The sequence below is a fragment of the Natrix helvetica genome (genome assembly GCF_964273705.1).
Source record: "Natrix helvetica genome assembly, chromosome: 1".
Classification (NCBI taxonomy): Eukaryota; Metazoa; Chordata; class Lepidosauria; order Squamata; family Natricidae; genus Natrix; species Natrix helvetica.
Window position 1 is genome coordinate 135,742,970 of NC_138548.1, and position 16,666 is coordinate 135,759,635.

The following is a 16,666-nucleotide window of genomic DNA, read 5'->3' on the forward strand; positions in this document are numbered from 1 at the left end:
ACATATAAAGCAAAAAAAGATAAAATAAACAGATACAACCCAAGAAAACAGGAAAACAAACATCAATTGATCTCGTACAGTCACTTGCAGGCTCTCCCTGGGATCCCCAAGGCTGGTAAGAAAAAGATATTTTAAGGATCTTCTAGGAAGGCTAACAGAGATGGGGGCTAACCTCATGGGAGGGGGGAGATGAGGTGCCACCGGGATCACAGCAGAAAAGACCCACTGTCAGGCTCTTATCAGATAGAGCTCCTTTGAAGATGGAGACCCGTAGCATACTCCTCCTACCTAACCTGATGGAATAGGTAGATGCAGCCCCACAACTACAGGTAATCCCCGACTTTCAACAGTTCCTTTAGTGACCATTTAGTTACAACGGCACTGAAAAAAGGGACTTATGACCGGTTTTCACAGTTCTAACCTTTGCAGCATCCCCGTGGTCACCTGATCAAAATTCAGACTCTTAGCAACTGGCTCATATTTATGACGGTTGCAGTATCACATGATCCCTTTTTGTGGCCTTCTGACAAGCAAAGCCATTGAGGAAGCCAGATTCACTCAACGACTGTGTCACTAATTTAATGACTGCAGTGATTCACTTAACAACTGAGGTAAGAAAAGCCGTAAAATGGGGGCAAAACTCACTTAACAAATGTCTCGCTTAACAACAGAAATGTTGGGCTCAATTATGGTTGTTAAGTCAAGGACTACCTACAATCTGGTCCCATGCCATGTAGGATTTTTATATCTTTTACACCCAGGAGACTAACATAATTTAGAGAATGGCTTCAACTTGGACAGAAAGTCAGTCAGTTCTGATTCTGGAAAGACATGAACATTCTTAAACCAGTGATAAGCTTGGTGTTAAAATTCTGTCTTTTTCATTGTTTTGGCTACTTGTAGGAGAGGTGTTGTTCCTGAAGCAAATGCTTTTATTAAGCAAGATCCAGGGAAACGGGGTGGGGTGGGGGCTTATAACTAATAAATGGCTTATCCAACAGCTTCCATACGTTTCCCATATCAAAGGAACAAGAAGTCACGCTGCTGGCTTCCAACAACTGTAGCTGGAGGGCATTCCAGGGCTTCAGAAAGATGAAGAGCAGATTCAGATGCTACAAGTAGTCCCTTGAGTCCCTGGGCTGCTCATTCCTGGCAGGGAAGAGCAGTCCCATCATATATGGGAATCAAATCACAGCTTAGCTCCAAAACCAGCAGAACCGCTATGAAGGTCACAATGAACTCACATAAAACGTGTGTGTTGTTAAAGCCATTATCTCTGGCCATTAAACCTCAACAACTCGTTTAATGATACTCTTTTTTTTAAAAAAATTCAGCGTAGGATTGGTTCCTGTTATTATTCATCAAAGCATTACCAAAAGCTGGTAGTCACAGGAATGACTTCCTTTCATGCAGGGGATAAAATAATTTTGATGAAAACATGGTAAACAAAAATAAAGGAACTAAAGGAATCCCGTGCCGAGTTGTCCCGCAACAAGTTGGCCACGGCGAATTTTCCCATGAGGAGGCACGTTGGCTGCTGCAAAGTAGCCGCTGCGAATTGGCCTCGGTGAGTGGGCCATGGCAAGTTGTTCCATTCCGTTCAGAAAGGGGCAGGTGGGTTTTTATTACATTCTCTATAAAAGTAACCATGTTACAACTAGGTTGCTTCAAATGAGCATGGATTATGGGCAGAAGAGACACCGCATTGTATTTATTCTCACACATGAAAAGCCAAGAGTACTGAAGGGGGGTATTGTGACACAGGCCTTGATAAAAGGTCTAAACAGCTGAGAGACTGGCTTGGATAAGAGAAGAGTTATAAAATAGAGACACATGATGGTGCAGCTGTTTAGAAATGATGCTATCGGGCTTTGCCCCGAAAGAGGGTGAATCTGAATAAAAATGCAAGAGTTGGAAAAGAAGATTGTAGCTGCTGTCAGATCTCAGGTCAACGGGAAAGCTAACAGTAGATTAAAAGTATAATATCGTTTACAGATATAGCTACCATATGTTTGAGACTTTCAGAGAGCTCTTTTCCAGGGCTTGGATCTCTCTGTATGATGAATTTTATATTCCAGGAACCGTATAATCCTTCTGTTTTTTAAGACAAAAGGTAACTGTTCCCCTCGCACATATGTGCTAGTCGTTCCTGACTCTAGGAGGCAGTCCTCATCTCCGTTTCGAAGCAAAAGAGCCAGCGCTGTCTGAAGACGTCTCCGTGGTCATGTGGCCGGCATGCCAAGGGCGCACGGAACGCTGTTACCTTCCCACCAAAGGTGGTGACTATTTTTCTACTTGCATTTTCACATGCTTTCGAAATGTTAGGTTGGCAGAAGCTGGGACAAGTAATGGGAGCTCACTCTGTTACACGGCGCTAGGGATTCAAACTGAACTGTTTTTCTGATCAACAAGCTCAGTGTCTTAGCCACTGAGCCTCCCCGTCCCTATGTTTTTTAAGATGTGTGACCAAATAAAATACACTAAAAATAATATTCTTTTTTAAAAAGTGCAATATTAAAGCAGACATACAATAACATAGCATCTGCAATGGGACATTTGTTGGGCATGTACAATCATAAGTAACCCTACACTTTACACTTTTAGCAAAACGAATCAAGAAATTGCCACTGAAATCTCACCTAAAGAAAAGCTAGAAATGAACTTAGGGATCCTTTCAGGACAGGGTTTTGAAGGGAGTCAGATAAGTGACTGTATAACAAGTTCTCTAGATTTGGAAAACCAAGATGTATGAATTACAACATAACGCATAATTAAGTATACACTTTTTAAAAATAAAATGGGATGGGTTTTTGGCTTTATTGTTCCTAGTAAATGCATGTGAGCCAACACACCTGAGAAGCACAGAGCCACTCAGGTTATGGCTATGAAATCGAACAGAGGAAGAATTCCTGCTAAGATCCTTCAACCAACACTGCTGGGGGGAAGGAGTGAATTATCCTGCAACCCCCTCACAGAAAAATCTGGAATAATTTGGAAAGCCTTAATATTGAGGCTGTTATGGGAACACCACCAGAGAAGTCCAGTAAGGCAGGTTTTTTGAACCTTGGCCACTTTTAAGACTTGTGGATGTCAACTCCCAGAATTCCCCAGCCAGAATGGCTGCTGCAGAATCCTGGGAGTTGATGTCCACACGTCTTAAAGCGGCCATGATTCTGAAACCTTGCAGTAAGGCAATACTGGGTTTCATTCACCAACCTTATCTGCATGCAATGCAATCCTAGATTAGTTTACCCATAAATAACCCCTACAAGAGTGGGGAGGCTCTTATTCCCATGAAGATAGAAGCAGTCTTCTGGCCCATATCATGACTCTCCAAATGTCCTGTCTCTATGGATTTCATTAGGAAAGAATCAAACAAAAACTGAAAATAACGGAAAATTATTAGAATAATATATTTACATTCGGTCCATTCCCATGTTTTCTACCCCTAACGCCCACCCCAGACATTCTTATTTGGAAGAAAAAGGAAGGATATGCATCAGCGGGGCAGTGTCAGAGAAAAATTAGATTTCTATGGTAACAAGCTACAGCCTAGGTAATAAATGGCCTGTTAAGTTGTGAGGCAGTTACCAATTGAAATTTTAGTAGCAGATGGCTCTAAGTATAACCTCCGTTTACAGCTTGAAAGGCAACATTTTAGACTAGGTATCAACTCTTCTGATAGAAAAGCTGTGAAGAACTAACCTGTAATTTAAAGTAAATTAAAAATAAATATAACTGTAGTACAGATAGTTCATAGAACATAGCTGGCTAGTGTTATGTCAAAGTTTCAAGCGTTACAAACACTTTATATTCTGGGTGATTTCACAATTAAACTAAACCACTAATTCAACATAATCTCTTTTTCTTCATGCATTCCAGTTGATTTACCATTTCCTATTATATCTGTGAAACTATTGTTTCACTTCAAGTGTTAGTGCAAATGTGATGTGTGCTAAACAGGAAAATAAACTAGGGAATCAGGTAATGTGATAGCAAAAAGCACAAAATTGAAGCTCAATGGGTCAGTTAGTAGAGAACCTTACAAGAATCCAATAAACTAACCGGGAATTGTCATCTTCATTTTGCAGACAATCAGTGGGAGAATCAGGGACATTTATTTAAAGTTTAAGTAAAACCACAACACAAGTTGTGTTATAGCAGCAAAGTTTGAAACACAGAAGCGCTCTGAAGCCGAAAGCTTTATTAGGCTGCTTCTAAGGAAAAACAAAAAACAAGCTTAGAAGTTAACGTTAAAAGATGGAGGCAAGATATGACAGCCCTCCTTGCCTTCTTTGTCAGCTAATTTTGTTTAACAAAGATGAAAGTATTCTAAATTAGGAAATGATCTGCCGAAGAGTTATTTCAGTAAAACTGCATAATTTTAGCAATTCCCTTAATAAGTTTCATGTAGCACCTATGCATGTAATATTATTCCATAAGCTGGTTCTTCCCAAAAATATTCATAAAGCCATTCTGTTACTGTTACTATTTGATTTTCGTGCTAATAGGAGAAAATAAAATGAACAAATCACAAAATTACGGTCATGCTTTAAGGAATCTTTCCCAGAATAACTTAAGGGCTTCACTATCTGGACTGAAAATACCTAGATGTACACTAGATGATAGTAAAATCATATGATTTTTTTTAACAGAATAATGCCCATTATGATTTTTGCACTACAGATATTGTACACTTTGGTACCAATTCCCAAATGAAGTTACTGGGCAGGAGCGGGGGGCAATCAATAAATATGCAGGCACAAAGTGAGATGAAGTTAGAACACAAAGCCCCTGTACATAAAATACAGTCCTGTATAACATATTCAACCAATGTAACATCAAACATTCTCTTCAGTTATAAACTGATACCCCAGAGGAATCTAAGCACCTGGTTCCTACCTTCGTGAAAGGAAAGTTTACATATAAGAACAATATGTATATATAACATCCAAGCTGAACTCATGTTTTATTCTCTGGTCTTGACAATAGTGACATTAACTATAAACAAAATCCTCCCTACACCCACACAAAGAGGAAACTGCTTTTTTATTAGAAAGAAAATTTCCTTCCAGAGGAACAAGCTAATTTGGGAGGTTTACTATGCAATATACTTATTAGAAACATTTTTCCCTCCACAACTTTGTGGAATTTCTTGGGGGGGGGGGAATTAATTCTGACAATTGCCACAGAACAATGCAGTTCTTGGTACCATAGTAAAGATGTATTTCCCAACTGTTTTCATCTCTTTAATTAACAATACTGGAGGATTGTATCAATAATCAAATCCAGAGTTCTTTAACAGCAAGAGGCTATGTTTCTTTCCTATTGGCCAAACAATCCATGCCCCACACCTCTCTCCAAGTGTTCAGTTAAGGTCAATTAGACATATAAATAAAAAGAAATGCAAGGAAATTAAATGACAGGAAGCATCAACAACTAAGCCTGGAGCCAGGCACTTCCAAAGACAATCTCCAGGTATTGCAAGTTCTCAGTCCGAATTAGCAGCCACACATCCAACATCTCAGCCTTACCTGCTTTAATAAGACTTTGTCTTCTGCATTGATTTTGAGAGAAATGGCCAGGTGGATGGCAGACAATACCACACCACTGATGACTGCTGCCCTCATCCTGATGGGTAGCAAAGTATAGATGCTGTAGATAAAAAAGATGGTCCACCAGATGCCCTCTGAGGCACTTCTGGGCTGCATTAGCAAGCAGCCAACCACTTGCACAGCTAACACCACAAGGATGACAGAGTAGCACATGAGCCACATGTGGTCCTGGTGGAAATCATTACGGTTGCAGACGGCCCCCAGGGACACCATTAGCAGGATGGCCAGGGACAGCACCACCACATAGGGCACTTGGTAGTGGCCATGAACAGTGTGAAAGAGCAGCATGACCAGGCACACCAAGAGTAGCACTGCCATCAGCATGGTCAGGCTGCTCTGGTTGAGACGGAAAAAATACCGCTGGTAGAGGTGCTCCAACTTCTCTGACTGGAACTTCTTAGACCTGAAGATCTGTAGCAGGTTTCCACAACAGCTGCCCATTGAGAAGATCATCTCAGACCCCCCTTCATCACCCCCCTGCTCCTCCTCCTCCTCCAGCTCGTCGATCTTGGCCTTGATCCGTTTCTCCTCGAGTCCCAGCTCCACAGAACGTGGGTGCACCTCACCCTGCTCACTACCATAGTGTCTCGGACTTGGGGCAAGGGAGGGATCTCCTGCCCGACAGGAGTGCTGGCTCTTGTCTCCACTACGATCCTGCCAAGCAGATTTGGACCTGAAGCTCATCATCCTGCAGCCACTTATCCCATGGTTCCTGCTACCTGGCAGATCATACTCCTCCTCATTCCTCCACCTGCTTGCCATTCTGGAAGATTCCTTGACTGAGGCCCTGGTAGGGAGAGGGTAGGAGTAGCCATTGGCTCTGGATTCAGCTTCTCCCCAGGCAGAGCGATGTGGCTCTGCCCCTCCACCCCTGGGCGCAGCAGGAACTCCAAACCCCGGAGGGCTTACGCTGTTGGAGCGGGACATGCCCTGCTGGGGCAGCAGAGGAAGGGCAGGAATTCCAGGAAACCAGGAGAAGGTGGGAGGGAAATCAACTAGAAGACATTGGGTGGTTCATGGCACAGAACCAAACAGCAACTCTCCGGCTCTTCCAAACAGCATCTCTCCACCAATGAACAGGAGGGTGGAAGCAAGGGGCAGACCACCAAACCTGAAATCCAGAACCAGATCCAACAGTGTCCCCAAGGATACCCAAATCTCTCTTAGTTGCCACCTGGGAAGCCACTCAGGTCTCCTTCCCTTCCCAGGAGTCCAAGGTTTCCTCATGCAGGGTTTATATAGCCACATAGAGAGCTGGCTGGGAAGCAAGTTTCCCTCCCCTCCCAGAGAAAGGTGGGCAAGGATTCCCCTTCTGTCATTTTCCCGCCCAAGTCCCTGGGGTTTTGGCAGTTCACTGGCGCATCAAGAATTCAAATCCACCACACCGGCATGCATAGAAAACGGAGACAGAGGAGGAAAAGGCACCTGGAGTGTTGAAAATTCCCCCCCCCCTCTCGCTTTAAGCCACAATCATTCTACAACCAGAACGTAACTTTGTAAAATCATCACTGTGGAGCATCTTGGCAAGTCTCTCTCTCTCTTTCGGGATCTCCTCCCCGCGAAGGACCTGCTGTCCAAAACGAACTCAAAGAGGCGGCATCATTCCTTCGCGATCTACTCTCCAGGAAGCGGAGCAAAACCATCCAGAATCGTCATTTTTAATTATTTGGCCCGGAGGCAACCCGCCTATGCGTTGGTCATCTGGGCAGCTGTGGCAGAGGGCAGCGCCCGAGGCGTCTGGCGAGCGACTGGCTCATTGTCCGATCCTTTCCAGTTTCGAGAAAGGTGCCCTAAGGATCGGCCTGAGAGGAATGGCGAGCGACCCAGCCGCCTTTCCGAAGCCCCTCGCCCGTCCCCCTCCCTCAATTCCTCCTGCTCAAGGCAGCGGCGACATTGCTGCAGTGGGAAGGGTTAGCGAAGCACCACCAACCCCGGAGCCGGCACTCGAAGCGTTATTTATTGGAAGCGAATCGGTCACCACCGGGTCGGCCCGGGTACCTATCTTCCCTCTTCTCCCTGCTTGGAGGGAGCCAAGTGGGTGGGATCGCTGACGCTTGCCGGGACGGGCGCCGCTATTTTTGCCCTTGGAATGATGGAACCCGAAATCTGGTGGATCGAAGGCAGAATCAGGCGGTGTGGGGTGGAAGCAGGGCGCAGGCGGAGAAAGCGAGAGACTCCTTCTTCGACCGTCGCTTCAGCAGGGAGTTCTTCGGCAAAAAACCGACGCTTGCGCTGCTGCCTCTCCACGCGAGGATGCGCCGTTCTCCGCTGCAGCCAAAGGAACCGCCAGCCGTTCACCAGCTGTAGCGGCGGAGCAAAAACGCACGAGCACAAGCTAATTGTGGGCCTGGGAGCCGGGGAGTGGGGGGGATGTTGGATAGCGCGCAAGAGCTGCCTTGGCGCGACTTCTTCGCAGACCGCCGCCGTCGCGCTAGACCTCCGTGCCTAAGCATGCAAGGCGCTGCGGCGGGTAGAGGAGAGGCGACCTTCCCCTCCGACAACGTCAGCCAGGCAGCGGCTGCCCGGTTCTTTTTTTTTTTGCACGGGCAAAAGGGGCCTTTCCCGCGTACGGCTGGCTCCCTGGCCTCTTCGGCGCCACGCCGGAGGAGCTTCGCCTCAGTTTCAGTCACGGCTCCTCGCCTTCGCCCCGCGCTCGCACGCTCTTCTTGCGGGGAACGGCAGCCCGCCCCTTTCAAACCAACCTTTGTACGGCCCCTCTTCTACCCGAGCTGCCGCCTGGCAGAGTTCCGCCCCGGTCTCGAGGCTATTGGCTGGTCGGTCGGCCGCTGCCGTGTAGGATTGGTTAGCATCGAGAGATAATCTGCTGGATTGGCTTCTCTTCCAATGGGTAGTTTAGGAGGCGGGCAATGTTGATCTGGTGCCCTGCTACTCATCGTAACCATCATCATCATCATCATTTAAAGTCTAACGTGGTTATGTGGTTGTATTCTGGAACACTTAAAAAAAAGAAAATGAGAAAATAATCATGGCAGTTCCAGAACCAGCCTTGCAATACAATTAAAGTCCAAACTATATATGTTTCCAAGCACACCAAATGCCTGTTTTGTAAAACTAAGGGGGAAAATGGAGATCCTCTCATGGGTGGCTGTAGTAAAATTGTTCAAACTGTATAAACGATGACATCATGACAGGGTTGCTGAAATTGTCCACTAGATTTTTTAATATAAAAAATTATGTTGCACTGTTTGCCAGAAAACCACTGGCATGTGATGCACCTGAAAAAGTTTTGCAAAATGGGTTGATAAGAAATTTTGTGAAATTTCAGAAAACAAATTAATAGACCATAATACAGTACGGAAAATATTACTGTTATAGAAAAGAACGAAGGGTGCCCTGATGTGACAAGGCCTCAAGACAGTGAAGCTGATGTGGAAAAAATAATGGAGAAAATGATATAATATCATGGTTTACAAACTGAGCTTGAAAATTATGGAAGAAAAATCTGTTGTGGTACCTATTGTAATTGAAGCTCTTGATGCAGTATTAAAAGGATTTAGCAAATATTTAGAAATTCCAAATTGAATGGATTTGACAAGACTAATTTTCAATCAGCATATGTTTTGGGTCAAACTTTCAAAGATATTTGAAAGTTTAAAACAGAAAAACAAAATGGCCACATATTGAACTGTATAACACAGGCAAACATCAGCATGATAAATATTTTATGACATGTTGTATTATATCACATCATAAACTGTTTTACGACGTTTGCCATAAAATGTTTTAAACAATTTGCAAAATTTCAATTCCACAGGACTCAAGGGCTCCAGATTTTGAACACATTCTTAAGTTAGCCCATTTGAGGTACTGTGGTTCATAAACTGTGGCCTTACAATGCACCACTTTGCTCTGTTAAAAGTTACGAGAACTAGAGTTTTAGCATCGTAGTATATATAGATAGATGTGATACTCTCAAGAATCTTCTTGGTGAGAACCTTGATCAACGGTGTTAATATGAAGTAAACATGAAGTAAATTAGGCTGTAATAACCATTTGGATAATGATGATGATGATGATGATGATGATGATGATGATGATGATGATGATAGCAAGGTTATTTTTACTCCTTTAGGGATTCACAATTAATTGGTCTGTTGTTGTTACAACTTCACTGTTTGTTTTGTGCTTGGCCAATCTGATTATCTGGAAGGTAGAGCAGAACAAACCATATGTGCCTAAAGCTATTTTGATTAAGATTGTCTACAGTAACAAAACCTTACAGGTCCCAATGAGCAGAGGTGGGTTGCTCCTGGTTCGACCCGGATCAGGCTAACCAGTAGTAGCGGCAGTGGGAGGCTCCACCCACTGACCCAGATGTTTCTGCCCAGAAGCATCGTGAGCGCACCCAAACTGTTAGTAAAAAAATTGGCAACCCACCACTGCCAATGAGTCTCTCTTTTAGTTTTATATAAATTTTGGAGGTGTCTGAGATGCTTTCTAGCCTTTCTAGGTTTGTGCAATGTTTATCTGCTCATTGCCATGGCAACGGATCATCCCCCCTCTTCATCGTGCTCATCCTCTTTAGTCTCTACCGTTACATAACCACCCTTAGACTAGCCCTCGTTACCTGATGACATCACTTCTCACCAGTGTGAAGATTTGCAATTTTAGAATAATTCAGAAAGACTTGCACAAGCAATCTAGTGTGACTTGTCAGAGTTTCTTTGAAAACTGAACTGCCTCCAAACATCACTGCCAACCAGGAAGGGTCTGCTGCCATCACCTGTTCTTTTGCAGCCACCTCTGCCCCAAAAGACATACTGCCAAACAACTTCAATGCCTCCAGGTGTCACTGCCAGAACCAGTCCAATCACTGCTGCCAAAGAATGACTGGCATGCCAACTATTCCTTTGGGGTTCATGATTATGTTTTCAGGTATCAATGTGACCCTTTTCCTTTTATGAGTTGTTCAGGCCTGCCCTAAACTTTGGTGCCCTAGGCTTTTGCCTAAAGCGGGTTCTTTGCCTATCTTAATGGCAAGCAGATACCCAAATACTTTGATTTTATGTGGCAAAGCTTAAAAAAAGAAGAAGCAAAAGAGTTGTGACAGAGACATTAATGAAATATTCTTGGAAAAGCTACTGTTCTTTGCTATGGGGACAAGTTGCAATCTGACTGTGGGCATCCTGTGATACATGCAAGGACCAGTCATAAGTCACTTTCTTCAATACCGTTATAACTTTGAATGGTTGCTAAACAAATTGTTGTAACTTATGGACTACCTGTATTTAGTAACCACCTCTCTAGCTGGCATTCCTCAACTGGTTGTATGATCAGGAACAAGTTTGGTAAGGACAATACCATTGTTCTGATTTCTGATCAGATTAGAAGTCACAATTCAGCACAGGTTACTACAATAGCAAATCCAGGAAATCTATATGCTGGCTATAAAAAAAGAAACTATTCTTGTAGTTTTAAGCATCATACTTGGCAGGATGAGCTCAACCTTTTCATACAAATGGTCATTATTGCATCCATAGAAAGCAGAAGATTCGTGAAAGATACAGCTGTGTATGTCTATCTGGAAAAAAAATCAGTGAATAAACTCTTGCAAATATTTTCTAAAGTTTGACATTCTATTAAAACTATAACTTTTTTTTTAAAGGAGAGTATTTGGGTTGTTTTACTTACAATACAAATAAGTTACTACAGCTGATACATACATGATACATTGCTCTAAACCAGTGTTCCTAACAGGTAACTCCAGATGTGTAGACTTCAACTCCCAGAGTTCTCTAGCCATAAAAGATCGTGCCTGAGCATTCTGGGATTTGAAGTCCACATATCTGGAAATTACCTCTATTGGGAAACATTGCTTCAATCCATAACCAAACAGACTATTTATGGCTAATGTAATACGTGATAAATGTCCCAGAGCATACTGTTGGGGAACAGCTGCTGTTTCCTGGGCTGAGGAATTGACCTACTTTCTGCCCTGCTTCTGAAGAGCTTGTGGGGTTTCTTTGTTGTCAGCTGCAACTGCGATCACTAACCTCTACAAATCAGGTCACAAGCAGTGAAACTGCCATTATCCAAGTCTCTGAGTTGGCTTTTTGATAAAAGTTCCATATTGAGCGAGCCGACCTAAACCCAAGCTGTATTGTACATTCTATATGTAATATGAATCTGTGGTTTTATTTAAAGACAGCTTCATCTGAACTGGACAATTTCTGAATACTTTGAACATCCTCTAGTATATTTTATGTGAAATTAAAAAGGTAAAGGTTCCCTTCGCACATATCTGCTAGTCGTTCCCGACTTTAGGGGGCGGTGCTCATCTCCATTTCAAAGCTGAAGAGCCAGCGCTGTCCGAAGACGTCTCCGTGGTCATGTGGCCAGCATGACTAAACACCGAAGGCGCATGGAATGCTGTTACCTTCCCACCAAAGGTGGCCCTTATTTTTCTACTTGCATTTTTACATGCTTTTGAACTCCTAGGTTGGCAGAAGCTATGACAAATAACAGGAGCTCACTCCATTACGCAGTGCCCATCTGCTGAACTTCTGGTCAACAAGCTCAGTGTCTTAGCCAGAGCTACCGTGTCTCTTTTATGTAAAATTATTCACTACATAAAATGTTAATGAGAAAGAACTGTAAGGGGGAGGGAGTTATACCAGCCATTTCCAACTTCAGAAGTTGCCTCTTAAACGTTTTCCAATTGCAGCTTCCAAACTGACCATGGCGTCTAGAGAAAATGGGAGATCCAGTCTGATTAAATAGATGCTGGATCAGATTGGGGAAGGCACAGATGGTAATTCTTCTTCATCCCATTAGTCTACCAAACAGGACTCAGGGTAGTTGGTGCCATTGTTAGGTAAAATACCTTAACAATATCACATTCCTCAATGAAACTCATGACCTTATTAAACGGTGAGCTTCTTTTTTGCTAGTTATAGTTAAGTGGAAAGTGATCAAGCAGCTGCCATCAATATGAAAAGGCAAAACTGAAACAATACACAGTTCATTGAAAACTAGGATTTTAGAAATGTAGTCTATACATTTTAAAAAACAGTTCATTATGCAAACACAAGGATTTTTAGACATTGCTTCATATGGTATTCTACAGTAATTACAGTAGTTTCTATTTCGGAAATACTTTGTGCTTCACATACTCATGGTGTTCATTTGTTTGGTTATATTTTTTTTATCTGAAACTTAGTAAACATTGGCACTACCTTCTTTTTAAGGTATACCCTGTTTCCCCCCAAATAAGCCCTCCCTAGATAATAAGCCCACCCCGAAAATATTGCAACACAGCAGCAGCCATGAGGTGACCAGGCTCGCCGCCTCCTGCACCTCAAAAATAATAAGACCTTTCCCAAAAGTGTTGGCCTGTGCGGAAGCAGATAGGCTCACTCTTGAACTTAAAAATAAAGGGGAATCAGAATATTTTGAAGTGTGGAACAGATTTTATGATTGGTATAAGACAAGGTGACAAGACTGGAACAAACTGTATCTATTGTGATTGGACAGAAGGATAGATAATGTACTAAATAGGCTAATAGTTAATGGTTGAGACTAATTGTGTATAATTGTGAATGTATGGTCACTTCGTATCCTGCCCCATGCATCCCTTCGGCCGATTCGCTCACACAGAGAGGGACTCCTCCGGGTGCCATCCACTAGGCTGTGCCAGCAGGCGACGCCCAGGGGAAGGGCCTTCTCTGTGATGGGCCCGACCCTCTGGAATGACCTTCCCCCTGACATTAGAACGACCACGGACCTCCGCTCCTTCCGCCAGAAGCTCAAAACCCACCTATTTCAGCTAGCCGGCCTGGCCTAATTCAAGCTTTCCCACCTCAGTTTGTATTTTTAAATTTTACGGTTTGGTTTTAAGGTTAGGTTTTAATTTTTATAAACTTGTACAGGGGTCTGTTTAATCCGATTTTAATTATATTTATTATCGATTGTATGGTTTTAATTCTGTACCTGTACACCGCCCCGAGTCCCTTCGGGGAGAGGGGGCGGTCTAGAAGTCTAATAAACTAAACTAAACTAAACTTCGACTCTGCGGTACTGCATTGTTTTAAATGTAAAAATAATAAATATATATTTCAAAAAATAATAATAATAATACCTCCCCCAAAATAAGGCCAAGTGCTAATTCCAGGGATCAAAAGAAAATAAGATCCTGTCTTGTTTTTGGGAAAACATGGAATTTCCTTTGTTCTGGAGTTGTCTGTTTAAAAACCGATTATGACATCTCAAAACACACAAGCCTGCAGTTTTAAAATGCATGCTTTAAAATTCATATTCTCATTGTTATTACAACTACTTATAAAAACTGGCAATGAGAAGCATTGTCATCTGTTTCTCACATACTTGTTGCAAGAAAATATCTTTGCCAATAATAGGTGTTCATCTCAAAACAGCAAACACCTGCTTCCAATTTTTTTTAAATTGCAAAGATTTGATCATTGATCTTATAAATTTAAAGCCATTAATGAAAATTATGCAATTGAGCAATGATCCCGAGCAAATAAAATCAAAAGCTTTGTCCAGGCATGTGCAGAAATCTATTTAGAAGATAATTCAATTATGTTTGGGTATAATAATTGTGTGCAGTATGTGAACCAAATAATCAAAACTGACCTCTATGGAATATCTTCAAGATCAGTGTTCCATAAGCAAAGTGGTGAACAGAGAAAGCTCTTTCCCCATGTTTTATGCAGCTTGAATTGACTTGAAAAGAGCCTCCAAAGGTGACTTCAACATACAGACACTTGATATGGATAATTATTCCTATTGATAAGTGAATACCATTATTTTCAACTAGTCCTAGAAATTGAATTATTAAAAGCTTAATTGGCTAAAGCAAGTCATCTCCCTTATGGCTCTAAGTTGTGTTGGAAAGTATTTCTGTCCAAATATCACACTATATTTAGCAAACATCACTTTAGGATTTGGAATTCTGGTAGGCTAACAAAAGCATATTTATTTATTTGCTTATATCCCTCTTTCATTATTTTTTAAAAAAACAACTCAAGGTGGCAAACATAACCAACACACCTTCCTCCTCCTATTTTCCCCACAACATTGTGAGGTGGGTTGGGCTGAAAGAGATGACTGGCCCAAGGTCACCCAGCTGGCTTTCATGATAAGGGGACACTTGAAGTCATGGTCTTTGGCTTTCTAGCCTGATGCTTTAATTCCAGACAAAGCCATCTCACTATGTTATTATTGGGAATGAAGTATTTTTACCTGTTCATGGGTAGAATCAGAGGCCTTTGAATTACATTACATTGCAATTGAGAGATTTGATAAAATCTTCGGGGGCTTTTTGGCTTATGTCATCTCAAAACACTATTGCTACTTTCTTTCCATGTAGGGACATAGCTGAGTAAGATGGAATTTGAATGAAGCAATTAGGTACAGTATCTGATATTGATAGCAATTGCTGACCAATGAGTTTTTTGACCTCTGCAAATCAACCACCTGTCAAGAGTGTTGCTCTATTAGAATTCAATTAGGCAGGTTCCTAGGAAGGCGGCCTCAAATCCATTCTGGAGCTTTCTGAAAATAGAAATCTGTTTTACTTTTTCTTATTTGATCATCTACATTCTGCAAATCCTTTTCCTTTTATCTTTACCATACCCTTTTAACCCTGACCCTTTCTTATGCCTCAATTTGCCCCCCTTTGTTTTCTGTACCCAGTCTGCCATCACTTTGTCATCTTGTTCAGTCCTCTCTTCATTCTTTTGCTCCCCTAAAATTTGAACAAAAATAAATCTTCTGTTTTATTTAAACAGAGCAATTTAAATCTGTCTCGTCTTGTACTGAGTGACTGAATCTTCACTGAAACTTCCTTCTATGGATAAGTCTGAAGTAGTATGATTACTCTTTGATTATTAAGTTTAATACAAACTCTTGTGTTTGTATTAAATGCATTATATATTGAGGCGGATACACAATCCTGGGAAAAAATGTAACTATTTCAGAAGCAACATTTCTCTTTCAAATCCAAGGCACCGTTATTGCCATATTGGTTGGTTTAAAAGACATCTCACAACAAAAACATTTGTTTTACTAACAACACGTAGCAGCCGTAGCACACAATTCCCAGAAACTACCATAGTAACCTCGCCCATAATCCTATTCACAAACCCCTGCATTTTAATGCAATGGGATCAAGAACACTACCTTTATACCTGTCAAATGCTGATTTGTTATCTTGAAAATCTTATCCTTTTTCTGGCTACATTCCTTCTCCTCAATTCAGCAACACACACAAATAGAAAGGGTTGGATTTATGTGAACTCAAGGAATTAGGCACAGTGGCACCCTGCCTGTTATATGGAATCCCGTACTGATGTATTAGTAGCCCTTCTAATTAAATGCATTATTAAGGTGGAGAATGGCCATGGAGTCCAACAACTATAAGATGACAGGTTGCTAAATTCTGCTCTATTGACATATGTTTCAGCAGAAGTCGTAGCATTAGCAACTTGACTCTTTGCTAATGCTTGGATATTGATGTGTAATGCTTATTACATTGATCCACGTGAAGAAGATTGTTGTCAATAAAAAACAAATTATCAGAAAGTGATGGACTTTCCCCCCCTTTGTTATGAGAGCCTACTATTAATATATTCCTTAATGGTCAGCCAGAAAGGAATATTTTATACATTGGTTCTCTATGCAGATACAGCTTCTCCATCAACTCTTTTGCTGGATAATTTGGAGGCTTCTGCACGTCCTTTTCTCATCACTACGAGTTCTGTCTTAACAACATCCCTTATAGTAAAATTGCATTTAGCCATGTGAACTTGGTAGATAAATGATTTCTATCCTATTCTGTCCCTCCAAATGAAGCGGTTCCATGCATTTTTAGGCTTCTCCATGATAGCATATGCTTAAGTCGAAAATTTTATTCTTTAATTTTAATTTATTTGTATGGCTTTATTTTTACAAATAACTCAAGGTGGCAAACATATCCAACACACCTTCCTCCTCCTGTTTTCTCCATAACAACAACCCTGTGAGTTGGGCTGGGCTGAGGGAGAGTAGCTGTCCCAAAGTCTCCCAATTGA

At 41.9% G+C, this 16,666-nt stretch overlaps 1 protein-coding gene across 1 annotated transcript in view; it reads right to left on the reverse strand.

Moving 5' to 3' along the window:
• The window catches only part of ADCY5 (adenylate cyclase 5), a 248,953-nt gene extending 240,615 nt beyond the window's left edge, over nt 1–8,338 (reverse strand). The window contains exon 1 of the mRNA XM_081935252.1: nt 5,535–8,338. Within this exon, the coding sequence (XP_081791378.1) occupies nt 5,535–6,542 (1,008 nt within the window). The 5' untranslated portion in view covers nt 6,543–8,338. The remainder of the gene's footprint in view (nt 1–5,534) is intronic.
• Between the last annotated feature and the right edge of the window lie 8,328 nt (nt 8,339–16,666).